The 15,644-nt window shown below is 42.8% G+C and overlaps 1 protein-coding gene across 27 annotated transcripts in view; it reads right to left on the minus strand.

The window, feature by feature from the left end:
* rims2a (regulating synaptic membrane exocytosis 2a) overlaps positions 1–15,644 on the minus strand; it is a 146,446-nt gene that overhangs the window by 86,186 nt on the left and 44,616 nt on the right. Inside the window, exon 1 of one of the 27 annotated variants that reach the window (XM_086039300.1) lies at positions 10,912–11,706. The exons of 23 other annotated variants lie outside the window; for them this stretch is intronic. In XM_086039300.1, the coding sequence (XP_085895426.1) occupies positions 10,912–11,033 (122 nt within the window). In that variant the 5' untranslated portion in view covers positions 11,034–11,706. Of the gene's footprint in view, positions 1–9,679; positions 10,665–10,911; positions 11,707–15,644 lie in introns of those variants that run through there. 3 more of the 27 variants (XM_086039301.1, XM_086039307.1, XM_086039302.1) reach the window with 3 other exon arrangements.

Raw genomic sequence — 15,644 nt, forward strand, 5'->3', positions numbered from 1 at the left:
TCTAAATCTGAGCCATGATTGGTAATATTCTTGAAAAAAAAATGTTTGGATTGACTTCCGTTTTAAAGAAAGGACACTGAGGGATAATTCACTAACATGGTGCATATCTTTAAGCATCAAGAAACACTTCTCATCTGTGTAGCAGGGAGATCAGTAACTAAGGGTCAAATTCTCCTATTCGGGCTGAAGGTTTTTTTTTTTTTTTTTTTTTAATGAAGCTGGCTTGCACACTTTCAAGGTGATTGTCTCGTCCAGACTTCGGACACACCCACTATGTGTGACCTGGAAATTTGTGGGCAACCACCAAAGAGGTCTGAGTCGTCATAGTCTGAGGGTGGCGCTAATTCCCGGTGCGTGGAGATTTCATGAGACGTGAATTCCATAGAGATCTATTTGGAAAATAGGTTCAGCTTTTAAAGCAACACCACATAAGTATTTGACCTTAATGAAATATTTTCATAACTCTTCTGATGAAACATCGACTTACAACTGGTTAAATGGCACCTTTGTCAGGGCCTGAGGGGGTCTGTATCACTTTTACTGGCACTAGGAAACTTTGAAGAGGAAGCCACAAACCCTGCCACACTCCCCCCCTTTCCCCATTTGTTACAAAGACAAAACATAATTACATTATATTGTATGGACACAATTAGAATCACTACATCGTCACCATTCATCATAAACAGCCACTGGAAACAGAAATGCAATTCAGTCCAGAGCTGGGCAGTCCGTCCCTGGGCAGGACCGGTCTGACCCTCCGGCCCGGCCGGATGCCCATTTTTGGGGCGACGGGGTCGCGGCCGGACGGGCAAAAAAGGGTCAAGTGCCCGGTTCTGATTCAGTCCAACTACAGGTGAGCAAGAGCTCAGGATTTCACGAGAGTACACTGTGCTACGCTGCTGGCGCTCATAGGAAATGTGGTTGACTTCACTCAAAACACTACCACTTTTGTCCACATGGCGCTGCCATAATCATCCATCCATCCATTATCTGTACCGCTTATCCTCACAAGGGTCGCGGGGCGCGCTGGAGCCTATCCCAGCTGTCTTTGGGCAGTAGGCGAGGGACACCCTGAACTGGTTGCCAGCCAATCGCAGGGCACACAGAGACAAACATCCGCACTCACAATCACACCTAGGGGCAATTTAGAGTATCCAATCAACTTACCATGCATGTTTTTGGAATGTGGGAGGAAACCGGAGTACCCGGAGAAAACCTACGCAGGCGCGGGGAGAACATGCAAACTCCACACAGGGAGGCCGGAGCCGGGATCGAACCCACGACCTCTGAACTGTGAGGCGGACGTGCTAACCAGTCGACCACCGTGCCGCCTGCTGCCATAATCAATGAAAACTTAAGGTTACACAGTGTTGCTTTAATGTAAAATGAACTTGCGTAGCGGATACGGCAGTTATACTAATTGTCAGCAGTGACCTGTGCGCTGCACATCTAACAAGGTACTCTTAAGGAGCATGTGTTTTTGCATTCTGTTTTTAATAAACCCAATAAAAGTAATTTCATCAGAATACTGTGCTCATGATTAAACGCATGTTTGCGCATCAATCGAAAAGCGAGTGAGTGTTGATTAGCATAGATGCCCAGCAACAATGCTCACATTGCGCCACACGCGAGCTAGTCAAATTCAAACAAATGATTTAAAACCGAACTCATGGCGCCATTACGATGACTGTAGTTGTTTGTGATCAGTGTTTTCAATATCGAAGCCCCCAGGAAATGTTCCTCCCGGGTGAAAAAATGTCAGCTGGCACAAAGATTTCGGCCGGCGGCGTAATGTGGTAGTGACATATTATGGTCGTTGGGCAGTCGGTGAGTTTATATGGGCCAGGTGTGCTCCGGCGCACGTCAACACGAGTCAGTCAAGTTGGCAATCGGAGCAGCTGAAATGACTCAAAACGTGCAATATGATGTTTCACCTTCATAGGACGCCAGACTTACTACAGCCTCTGGCGCATGCAAGAGGAAAAGCACTTAAGTCCTTGGGAGAATGAAGGTGCATAAATCGATGAGAGGATCTGTGAAGCCCAAAAACTGCACAGTTGCACACCTTTTCTGAATTAAGCACACGGGAGAATATAACCCAAAATGATCTGATCGGTGATGATCGTTTTGTTTCATATACACACAAATGTGAGCAAATCTAACGAAACAGACAACGGAGGCAGGATAAGAAAGCAGGAGATAATGCATAGTCTTACATGTGATATGTCAATAAAATGAAGAAAACACTATCAGTGAAAACAGAGAAATTGTCCAACTGAGCTTCTTCCCTTTTCTGAGCCACCTCGGGAGATAAACTATTATCCTAAAACCTAATGAACTAGTAAATGCTGGGGATTAGGCCATTATTACATGGTGCTTCATTAATGCTAGCCAGCAGACAGACAAAAATAATGAAAGCAGAAGAAGTGCATGTAGAAGGAGGGTACTGCAGCTTCTTATTCTCTGTTTACTCAGCATCTGCCTGCCAGAGTAGGAGGCTTTTGAGCCATCCTTTGCTGAGTTCTCTTCTCCGCTGCACGTCAGAAGAGGCCCGCGAGACCGCCAAGTATCGCGAGGGCTGACTGACTCATTTGCAACCCGAATGAACTGAGCTAATTTTACACGTTCCGGCAGACAGGGGAACCGCACACGGTGCAGTGTTTGCAAAATATGGAGATAATTAATCTCATTGAGCTTGTGAAATACCATCAGTGCTACAAAAGAGGATTTGAGAACAAGCTGGGGATGAGATGGATGACGACAGCAGTGGGTTGGATAGGCGCAGATGTTAGATTAATCTTTTTCATGATTCTGTTTTCACACGGCTTCTTGAAGTGTATTTTTGGTAATTTAATAAATTGGAGCATGAAATGGGTTTGGATTTGCTGCACAGTGACAGGATTACGTGAAAAGCAGCCTCTTAGCCAATCATGAAACAATGCAGGGAGATAACCATAATAATGTAATAATATGAGGTATAGTTTAATATAATATAGATAATTACATCAGGAATATTTTGGAAAGGTGGGAATATATGATGGATTTTTCACACAAGAACTACAGTATATCATACACTAGGGGTGGGCGATCTGGCAAAAGTATCAGATCACGATCTTTTAAAAATAAAATCACAATCACGATTTTATCACGATTCTTTTTTTTAATACTAATTTGGACATTTCTGACCATTTTCCTCATGTTAAACAAAAAAAAACATATTCAAAATGTGTATGAAACTCTAAAAGAAAAAAAAATACATTTTAAGTCAGCTAAGCTTTCTGAACAGGTTTTAATTTGAATAGTGACAATTTTTATCACGATGTGCAGTGAATGTAAACATAAAAGGTAACAATGTAAACACAAAAACACAGTTCGTAACGCAGGTCTAGTACTTTGAAGAGTCTTTTAAAGCCCTCGTTTTCCACTGTTTTAATGGGAGTCATGTGTTCAGGAAGGTAACAAGTCACTGCCTCAGTTACTTCTTAACACTGCTTGCTTGTTTTTTTTCATATGGAGTGCTCTTATTAAATGGCTGTTACCGTGGGCTGCGTTAGCTTGGAGCTAGCGGCTGCCTCCGGCTACCAATGGTCTGATCTCCGTTTGCTTTGGCTGTCGGCGCTGACGTCCGGACCGAAATTCTGCAATAAAAGCGCTGCACCGCCTCACAGTTCAGAGGTCGTGGGTTCGATCCCGGCTCCGGCCTCCCTGTGTGGAGTTTGCATGTTCTCCCCGTGCCTGCGTGGGTTTTCTTCGGGTACTCCGGTTTCCTCCCACATTCCAAAAACATGCATGGTAAGTTAATTGGACTCTCTAAATTGCCCCTAGGTGTGATTGTGAGTGCGGATGTTTGTCTCTGTGTGCCCTGCGATTGGCTGGCAACCAATTCAGGGTGTCCCCCGCCTACTGCCCGAAGACAGCTGGGATAGGCTCCAGCACGCCCCGCGACCCTTGTGAGGATAAGCGGTATCGATAATGGATGGATGGATGGACAAGCGGTGTATCAGATATTCTACCCTTCCAAAGTAAATCGACTCACTATTGATTGAAACATGGGCACTGAATGCATACCTGTCAACCAGTACGTTTTTGCCGTACAAAGTAAGTTTTTTATGCATTTTAAGACGTGGAAGAAAATCTGTACGGAAAAACGCAAGTTTGCCAAATATGGGTACTGTGCTGATTATAAATCATTTAGTGAGTACAGCTACACTACTAGGGGGCTGTCTATGCTGAAGTAACCTACTATGTGTAGTAAGTAGAAGCAGCGGCAGGATGTGAAGTAGAGAATAGCGTTTGGAACCAAGTCGAATGTTGCAGCTACGTTCAATAAAAAGCTACAGCAACCCATCCATCCATCCATTATCGATACCGCTTATCCTCACAAGGGTCGCGGGCCGTGCTGGATCCTATCCCACTTTTTTTTGGGATACAATCATCAAGTCACGATGTCCGAACCAGAATTAAAACGCCGTAAGTTAAATGGAAGAGGCAAACATCACAAAGAGTGGGAAGCAAATGTCAGGACAATACGAGGGATTGATACAAGCTTCGAAGAAAGTTATGGAATATTCGTATTGTGTTGCTTGCAAAAAAGACGTGAAAGTAGCTGCCTCCGGTTTCTATGATTTAAAGATGCATTTTGATACAAATAGCCACGCCAAAAAAGTAGACGTCTCGAAAACCTATCGGTCAATGGATGTTCATTTTGCTCCTAAAAAAGAACGAGAAGATTCCTCAATTGGCTGGCAACCAATTCGGGGTGTCCCCCGCCTACTGCCTAAAGACAGCTGGGATATATATATATATATATATATATATATATATATAGATATATATATATATATATCCATCCATCCATCCATCCATTATCTGTACCGCTTCTCCTCACAAGGGTCGCGGGGCGTGCTGGAGCCTATCCCAGCTGTCTTTGGGCAGTAGGCGGGGGACACCCTGAACTGGTTGCCAGCCAATCGCAGGGCACACAGAGACAAACATCCGCACTCACAATCACACCTAGGGCCAATTTTAGAGTATCCAATCAACTTACCAAAACCCACGCAGGCACGGGGAGAACATGCAAACTCCACACAGGGAGGCCGGAGCCGGGATCGAACCCACGACCTCTGAACTGTGAGGCGGACGTGCTAACCAGTCGACCACCGTGCCGCCCATATATATATATATATATATATATATATATATATATATATATATATATATATATATATATATATATATATATATATATATATATATATATATATATATTATATTATATATATATAGTTTTTTTTAAATATCTGTTCTTATTTTAAAAATTGAAATTACAAGCATTATTAATGGATATTTTAGTTTAGTTAAATAAAAATTGTTCCCACTTGTTTTTTCTTAGAAATATTTGTTTATAACTTTGTACAGTACAATGATGAGCTTGGTAAAATAGTCTAATATAAATCTGTACTAATTCATGTTTTTTAAGATGTTTCAGGAATTTGCCTGCAAGAGAACCAAGACTAAGGCTGCCTTGCCCCTGCCTTCACTGATCCGGTCATTGAAAAGTGCAAAACACAGCCTTTTGACACTGATGATTGATGAAAGTAATGATCGCGTAAATAAATACACGCATTTAAAAAAAATATATGGTGTAAGATTATTTTGTATTTTGTAAGGAAAAATACAACGGTTTGTAAGGCCATGGAGCCTTGGAGGTTGACAGGTATGGCATTGGTACTGTAAAAGTACATGTTACACCCTTTCATGCAGCTTGTGAGTGTTAAGCCCAGTTGATGGAAAGGATTACATCTAAAAGGGCATCCATCAGCATAAAACAGAGCCGTAAAACAACATCTTTATCATTGTTCGTCTGTTCGGGTTACAGTGGTAGAAAATGGCAATGGATCCCGAAAGCTGCTTTTGATATTTTTCTACGTTATTTAACTACATGAGACTGACAGTACCAATTAACCGAGCATTGTTATTTCCTATGTGTGTAGTCAATGTGGTTTCATAATGTGCTCCACTGTGTCACCTACTGCCCTGTATGTACCGTACTGTCCATGCGCCTCTTAAAAAAAACAAAACCCTCTCATATTCAACACTTATAAACTGAAAGAAGAATACTGATGTTGTAATGTACCGTAGCTTAAGGTTGAGAAGCGACAAAGGACAACACCCCACAAGGATTTGTGAAATAACTTTTGTAGCTAGCTAGCCTTCCACAAAGGCCCTACAGTGGCAGAAGGCAATAACAGCAAAGTCAGGCAAATTTAGACTCTCTTCAACCTACTAAATAGTTCCTGACATTGACAAATAACATCACACATTGGGGCATATGGTTGAAGGAAAAGCACCATCCATGCAGTTAATCTCCTCTCTTCTGGCTATTTAAAAACAAATGACATCAGACATCTGTGTGAGCACTAAAAAACATACATATAAGAAAGCCACAGATCTGGTAACTCCTGGACGGTAGACACATGGCCAACTAAATGGGCTGTCCCAAACACAAACAGAGGAACACACATTTATGTCACACTTGTGTCTTCTGTTCAGTCCATTTATGAGTGGGGATATTTAGGGCCTGGGGGCAAAACTGTGATGGAAGTGCCCACTATTCTGAAACTGAAAGTGTTTTTCCGCGTGAACTCCATAGCTACTGTCACTCAATTATTAATGACATTTTAAGGTCAAGGGTCACAAACACAAAAGCATGCATACGAGCCTATTCAACCTTTGAGGTAATCAGTTCCGCTCTATGGGCATGAAAAGGATCCAGATGTCAGAGCTTTGCAAGGGCCAACATTTCTGTTCTGAAATGTATCTATTCAATTGTTGCTACCTTAATATGCCTTGCTCATTCTGTTTCACTGTATAGAATGAGCCATACAGAAAGAGCTGTACATTACATGTACATGTAGCAGGATGGAGTGTACCTTGGGCGGTGAGACTGTGCTGAGGCAACCTGCAGCCACATCTGCCAAAGGCAATTTCACGGACCTTGCAGGGCAGCGGGTTTAGCAAACCATCGGCGGGATCCTTATCTTACTATACTGTCCACTTTAAGCTAACAACCACGTACATTCTTTCTCTCTCACTTTGTGTCTGATTGTGTTTTATGAAAGCTGAAGAGCTGGAAGGACTCACTTTCACTCAACCACTTTCTTCTGCGCTGCTATCATTTTTATTTCAGATTTCTTCTTGACTTTATTGCTCTCTTTAGCCCTTTCTTTTTTCCTTCTCTAGTGTGCAATCATCAAAACTCCTCTCTTAGACGCCCAGGCAATAAACCGGGGCCTGCCTTATTCCTGCATACATCTCCCTTGGCGAGGACAAAGCCAATAAAAGGCTGTCTTAATTACAGCAGCTGAGTGCTGCCAACACCCAGGTACAACACCATAGGGTTGAGGGGTGCAGAGAGGGGCTGAGTGTGGGCAGGGTGGAACTGGATGAAAAGTCACATGTAACAGAAAGAGGCTAAGAAAAATGCACCTGTTTTCACATTTTGGTGCAGTGACAACTGAATCTAAATCTGTATCAGACACGTTCGGGAAGTTGATCAGACGTGAAGAAGTCTTTTGGATTGAAATGAAAAAAATCCCGTTGTTTCCATCCAACTTTTGCTGCATAAGGATGAATCTACACAAACACTCTGTTGGATGCATTAACTGTGTTGTAACTGCACACTTTTTGACTGGTTGAGCATAAATGTTACAATTGCTACCACTGGCGCTATACATGCAAAGCAATGTTCCCTCAAAGATGCACGCATGAGCAATTGCGAACTTCCCTCAGACTCTCAGCGCACACGATGACGCTGATGCCCACCACACACACACATTTCTACACTCCTTCGTCTCCTTCCTTTCCACCTCAGTTTAATTTACAAACAGGACACCACACCATTCCCACTTCCCTTACAGTTTCAGTAGCGCGACCAAGGATCACTTCAACAACATTCCGAGAAAATAATCTCCCATTGACTGGCGAGCTATTTTGAGAAAAGGCCCACAAGATACTCATGTGATCCTTGGGGGCTACCTGGTGCCCGCGGGCACCATGTTGGTATAAAGTATATATAATGTATTGTGTATAATATAATCTCAGGTTTTGGACAGGTGTGCACGTGTGATTTTGCTCACCATGGTCCAATGAATGCTCAGGAAGTTTGTGTGAATGCTCAGACGCATGGAAAATTAGAGGAACATTGATGCCAAGATGTATCATTTTCAGCATTTATTAGTAAACAATACATAGTGTTTGCATTTTCAAAGGACGCAACATTCAAGAGTACGCAGTTAGTATTACATTTTTAAATGCATGCTAATAAAGAGTATTCTTATTCTTTATCCACTTAATCCAATCACAGGATACTACAGAGCTGGACAGCACGAAAAAGGAGAGAGCCGATTGGCCAAGTGCCACAGGCACACTGGCGAAACCAGAGGAATTCATTTTGCCTGCACCAATCTCATTTTTAAGACCCCAGCGAGTCAATTTTCTACTTCCGCAATGTCAAGTGTGATGATGACAACTTCCTTCCTTCATCTTTGTAATCAGTCCCAAACACAAGGAAATAAAAGCCAGGATTAATAAATCACTAGTTGAAGTAGTCAAAGAGTCTTTCATGACCGTAACACTATTGTTGTTGGGAAGCCTGCGAACAATAGACAACTTGTCTTTTCTCATATCCTTAATTATACGTGCTGTAGTGCTCTTAGAAGCTCAAAACACATTGTACAGTTGTAAATGTGCTGTCACTATGGAAGACAAACATTATACGGGAAATGAATTGAACAGTTGAGAGTAGGAGGTTGACTTATAAAAAAACACCCAAGATCACCTAGCTGGGTTTGGAGTTAATGAAGAGCACCACCACAGAAACAGAGCGCTGCATTCATTCCAATGCACCTCAATTGTCATAATTTAAAACTAATTACTATTCTTTACTTCCAATATAAAAGCATCTATGAAAAGGCGAATGCCTCGTATATGTAAACAGACAGATAGTTCCGTCACTGCAGATGGGAAAAGTTGCAGTTGTGGGAATGTGTGCGTTTGTGCGTGTGTGTGTGTGTGTGTGTGTTAAATGTAGGGAGCACTCAATTCAGAAGCATTGAGGCCTTCTAAGAACAGATCCCCACTCCCCATTAGGACCTTGGCTGACACGCAAATGCATTATACATGAAAGAAGAATCTAAAAGCATGCAGCCCATTAGCAGACATGGTATGGGCAAGCAAGGCACAAAAAAGAATGAAAACAGACACGTCAGACACAAATAACAAAGTTTGAACTCACAGCAACCTGTGCAGCAAGTTATGTTGTATTGTAATGACAGTCAAAAGAAAACAGCGGGTATAAACCATTTGTTAGCCTGAGTTTCATTGACTCCACATTTTCTATGGTTAATCAAAGCAGTACACCAATTGTGGTGCCTGTGAACTAAGCTGGATCAGCTGCCAAGTGTTGTTGTGTGCTCGGCTACTAATGCATGTGCTTGCTGTGTTCACTAATGTGATTACATTGAAAGAACTCATTTTGTAAAAATGCAGTTAATGATGACGGTTCACTGTAATTGGGTTCTTCTTTTTTCCGCAACTGCAAGCAAGTCTTAAATCCACAATATACCAGGGGAAGTTGACTGAGATAGGAATGTGAAGACCTGATGATCGATAAACTCACTTTAATCTGCTAGATGAGCTGATTATTGCTGGTCTCTGCTCCCAAGCGCAAATGCCATGTTCAGCTCTTCCGGTTGTTGACTGGCGTGATCGTGTTAAGTGCTTGAGAGCCCAGCAATGCTGTAAGTTTGACTGATTTTAGAGTTGGGGGCAAAATCACAGTGTGGTGCTGAAGAATAAGCTAAAGGAAATGGTCTTCTTGCAACCTCCAGCTCCTTCCACCATCAGCATAATGAGTCTGTCATGGCAGCCAGGCCAGATGACCAGAGGCCTCTCCGCCAGTGAAACAAGCATTTAGCAGGCTAATCATAACATGCTCCAGTGCATCAAAGCCACATCCAACCTCTCTTGACACAGCACACGAGCAGACAGTCTTCTAGCTATAGCTAACCTTGAACATATCTATCCAACATGTCTGTCTGTCAAATCCCAGCAGAGCAGGTTGCAATTTGATTAAAAGTTATAGAGTTTAATACATCTTGAATGTCACACAATCCAGGTGCTGGTATGATTTTCCAGGTCGAAATACTCTGCTTGGTAGTCTGTTTCTAATTTCCTATAACATCAATGGCTTCCTATAACAACAATTCATGAGGTTACACCGAATAATAAATGTATTTTTTTTTTAATTTTGTGGACGCTTGTCCGTATGCTCCTCTTACATACGGAACGAGAACACAATGTCATGCATTTGAGTGTGTGGGTGGATGCGACTTTGTGGGTCTGTGCTTTATAGGGTACTTGTTTCCTGGACTGAAGTTAAACTACCGGTGTTCAATTCCCTCATGTTCTCCTCTGGGGCAGCACACCACAGCGGCTGTGAAACGCGCAAACACGCTGCAGCAGTGGTGCGCTGGAGCATGCACGCACACGCAGGAACAAGCGCAATACGTCGCAACTAGCAACCCACAAACTGGTTAGTATTTCAACCGGCGCGTGTGATAGACACGCACACATGCACGTACATTTACAATCAACGCACACACGTGCACGCCCACAAGTATAGCGCACCAGAGCAGCTCGGCTGATAATAGCTGGCAGGAAAGATCTGCAGCAGCGGCGGCAGCAGCAGCAGCAGCGGCAAGCTCACTTCTCTGCCGGCGGCTGCTACTACGCGGGCATGGCTGCTAATCAATAAACGCAATCCTCCCACCACCAATACTGTCTTGACACAGTAACGGGGAAGCCCTTCCTCATAAATTAGCGGCACGTCTTCGCTAAGGAAGCACTCACCCTATGTTGCTCAGCGCCTGCTCCAACAGCTCAGTCTGCAAGATGTTCTGAGGCGCCGAGAAAGCCCCATTGAAATGGGAAAGAACCGAGCTACAGAACTGACGCAATGTCTCAAACTGCATTTTCGCCCTCCTGCTTTCTTTCTTTTGTGTTCGACAGCGGATCTCCTCTTTGCGGGTTTTTTTTTTTTGTTTGTTTCACCCACAATACAACCCAAAGCCTCCGTCTCCCCCTCGACACATTCTCCTCGGTTTGTGTTGACTAGTATCTCCAGGGGCGCATTAAACGCGACGACGCCGATCAAGTTCCATATTTCCCCAGCAACTCCTCGACAAACGTGTCCTTAGGTGAAACGCATTCCGGATGGGATCCTTTGGTCATAATTCTTCGGACTTGCAGTAAGAGAGCGTTGCACGTACTCGAAAGGCGTCGTTTCTTTTCCTGGTCGTGACGCGAACGTCCTCGCGCCGGGCTGCGATAGGCGAGTGGCCGCCCGCAAGAAGGTTGAGGTGGGGAAACATCCTACACGGCGACCGGGAACCGCATCTCCCCCCAGCCGTGCATCAGCTGCCTCACATCCAACTCCTATTTTTGTCGAGGAACGCCGTCTCGCTAGCACGCGCGCACACGCACGCTGCTGCACTGGGATGCAACCCACTCTTTGTCATCGCTCTCATCCTGCGCGCTCTGGCAGAGGCGCACAGCCGCAGATACATCGCAAAAACATCACAGAGGCGACGCTGTCGTCAGGGCTTTTTCCGCGACTGGGGTCACACCATCAGCTCATCGGTACAATGCGGTTGGCGTCCTAAAGCAACGCCTCTCAAGTGGGAGTTTGTGTGCGGATACATACGCGGGGGAGGAGGGCGGACGGGGGTGGAAGGGTTTGACTCTGGAGACGAGGGATTCCATCCCATCGAGTTTAAAGCGTTATTAATCAACCGCCCCATCATCTCACGCAGCTTTCAAGCTATTAAGACAACATAGCAAATCCGTATTTTGAAATGAACTGAAAATCCATTCATCCGTTTTAGCTCTCCAAAATGACCACTATTATTTTACATGTTTTTAATAAAGGAAAAAAGCACTGTATTGTATAAAAACACAATCAATGATAATGTAAAGAAATAAACTATAGGTTTTAAAAAGTGTAATTGCTGTATGTTTTATGTCAAATCTTATGCACAACACTTTATTATAGCTGTGGTTGTTGTTAAAGTGCTCTATAAATAAAGTTGAATTTAGTTGGAAGTCTCAACAACTGTGTCTGAGCTGTGTGCCTTTAGGAGGCCTGGTGGAGTGAGTAATGTCAGGTATAGTCCAAGTGTGAGTTTCTTGACATGCGTCTTGGCCTATTGCAGCTGCTTGTGAGTGTTCTCATTTGCAGTTATGTTTGACTGTTTGGACCGTTCAATAAACGGCTGAGCGTGCACTGCTGTCGCCTTTTTGTCACATTATTGCAGTAGTAGTGTATCTGTAGTTCACTTGTAACTTAAATCTCGGCTCATTAAATACACAGCAAAAACAAACAAAAAAACAAGCCAAGGGCTCATAATTAAAAAAAAATCATAAGTTGTGGCATTCGTTGAGTCAAGGTTTGTTCTGTGTTGATGATACCGGTACATTTATCAAGTTCCCTTCGTCCTACTGGTGAATTGTCAGCCTCTATACAGAAGTACTCCACCAGTATACAAACATACATCATTTCATCATTTGACCTCAGTCTTGCACTATATGCCAAATCCCCAAATTATTTCATTCTGTAATCTTGGGGACGTTAATTGAATTTCTTTCATCTATGGTATTGCAAGTCTATGGTTTATGGTCTACGATCTATGTTGGTTAATTGCTTCCAACAGTATGTCTAATGTTGTCAACTATTACAACTGAACACTTTAAAATCAGTCAAAGCATTACAACTTTTGCACCCGGAGGCTTATGAAAATAACACACCTCATACCAAAACTGACGAGAAAATAAGATACTCAAAAAATGTGGCGTGTCGCTTTGTCTTTTAAATGACAGTGTGTGGAATGTTTTGATATTTCAAAGTTCATTCATTTTGAGAACCCACTATTAATTTCGGTAATGTGCAAAAAAATATGTTCTATCACATCATTGTATTTTTTTTTTTTTAATATATAATCGTAGGTGAAGTAATCTCAAATTATATTACAAAGGGCACGCCTACCCTATAGGAGGCTGCCATGTCTCACTGCCACACGTAGTTCCTCAACCTCATGACTACAGTATGTGTAACAATTGCAATGCATTTACTTTGTCACTTGCGGGAATACTACAAGTAGTTTGTGATAACATATTCCTTGTACTTCTGCTGAAGAACTTGGTGGCAGGCTTGGGACGTGTGGTCTCTCTGAGGCACTGTACTGCACGCGCTTCAAAATGCACGCACTTCGAGTTTAGGTCATTGCATTCTATGAATTCACCAGTAGATGGCACTAAATTTTACACATTGGGCCTTTAATAAGATAAATAAAAAATATATAACAAATCTGATCCTGGAGTTACGCATTTAAGGTGTATATGCAGCAGATGTTTTAAGAAGGGCACCGTCTGATTAATTGGATGATTTAAAGTGTACCTGCGGTGGTCAGAAGGAATATCAAGAAATACTGCATCCAAACGCATTTTGGGTTAAACTGGTTAGCGGAACCTAACTACTGCGCAAAGCCATCCTTGCCTGCAAGAGGCGCAGCCGTGACGAAGCAACGTTGACAGCCATCTTTGCCCGGCCGCTTCAAAGCGGCATTTTCTTAGTCAGATTCTGATGAATCGGAGTCATTCTCACAATTTTCTAAAGTCAATACTGACGGAAGGTCTGTCAAGCCGTCACTGACGGCGCCTGTTTTGCTTGCTCTGTGTCAGACGAGGTCGGTGCTGCAGTGCATGATAAATAATCAGCTGCCGTATGCGAAGGCGGAAGGCTGTCTGTGAGGGTAAGGTTACATCCTTTTTGTTTGAATAAATAACTAAATATCCAAGTCTGGATGCCACGTTCATGGCCATCTATCGGCTGGGTGAACCCCGGGACGTCTCGTTGTTGGATGAGGAAGAGGCCGCCACTAACGTGCACGCTCGTGGCCTGCCTAACACTGTATTTACAGTAATCATTTATTTTCTTCAACAGATCATCTAGCGAGGAAAAAATGAAATAAAAGACAGATTTACATCCATAGGCAAGCAACCTTGAGGGTAGCACCCAATAGCAACTGGAAGGGTGCAATGGACGGCCCAGTCAATGACTTGACGTCACATCCGTTCCTAACACTACGGCGTTCATTACAATTAACCAGGGGGATTATTTTGGAAAACTAGACACAAAAACAGAAACAGCGGATATTTATCTAACTTTACAATATTGCTCCGTTTCCCCATGCATGGACTCCAGTGACTCAGTTTATGCTTCCGCCATGTAGACTATGTGCCTCTCCTGCACTAAATTTAACGGGAATGGGGTGCTGCCTACATTGGCCAAGAAGCAAATCAGCTGTGTTCGCTCACACAATGGCAAAGAGGCCCGTATCTAACTGTGCTCATCTACAAAAATACCAAAAGAAGGAAAACTCCACCCATGCGAAGAGTTAGACCACCATAGTAGGTACGTAGTGGAGGAGGAGTGTTGTTCTTCACACCACTCTCTTGTTAAACTCAAGTCCCGATGCTTTGTGCTGGACTTGCGCTGGGTACAAAAATAGGGCCCATAATGTTGCTTATGTAATGAATACATTAAAGGCCTAAAGGCTTTTCTAATGTACATGAAAATTCATCTCTGTTGTAAAGTTAAACAAATACTGTCATATAACATAATAAATAATAATAGGCCGATTAATCGGCTATCAGAATTTTTTTCCTGCCAAATAACGGAATTGGCATTGGCCTTGTTTGGGCCCTAGATTTTACTTCCTATAAAATGATTATACTAATTACAAACCGATCCACGTAACAGTCTTGCACTGCTCGAGCTGGGAACAATAAACAGATTAGTATCTCTCTAACAGTTAGTTGACATTTACACATTTTGTCCACAGCGGAACTTTAAAGTTGTGTTTAATTATTTCTTCATCCAGAATCAGCGCTATTTCCAATAATTTCCAATAATTCCCAATAACCTGTAACCCGTAACCATAACACATTTCTTGCACTGTAGTGAGGACAGAAAGTGACCAACCTAAACATGTACAAGTCTGAACCACCTGAGAGCAGATGACTCACGTTAACCAGTTGTACTCCAACACACTGTACTTTCATCATACTTTGAAGACAGGCCAAAAACGATACTTTTGTACAGAAGCTTCATAATATTATAACACTGAGATTCTAAAACTTTGTAAATGAGGTTTTAACTCATTCCAGACTACAAACATGGATGATGAGTAAGAGAGGGGAACGCTTTGTGAGGAAGTGTCTCGAAAGAAAATAACTATGGAAGAAGAAAGAGGAAGGAGCCACCCTGTGGACATGAACTGCCTTACATGGTAACAATATCAAGGCATGAAACTAAATTAAAAAAATCCGTGCAAGCACAGCATGTCAGTGTTCACCTAAAAGGAATTTAGTGCACATGAAATGAGAAACACAGTTTTCTGGACAGTCATTATATCTGTTCTCACTTTTAGCCAAAATAAATAATGAAGTCAAATCCCTAAAGCATTGTAAAGGCCAACAAGCTAGAACAGAAAAATGGGTGAGCTTTCTGAGAAAGAGAAAAAAAA

The sequence above is a fragment of the Filicampus tigris genome, chromosome 8, assembly GCF_054856515.1.
Source record: "Filicampus tigris isolate MCC_2025a chromosome 8, RoL_Ftig_1.0, whole genome shotgun sequence".
Lineage (NCBI taxonomy): Eukaryota > Metazoa > Chordata > Actinopteri > Syngnathiformes > Syngnathidae > Filicampus > Filicampus tigris.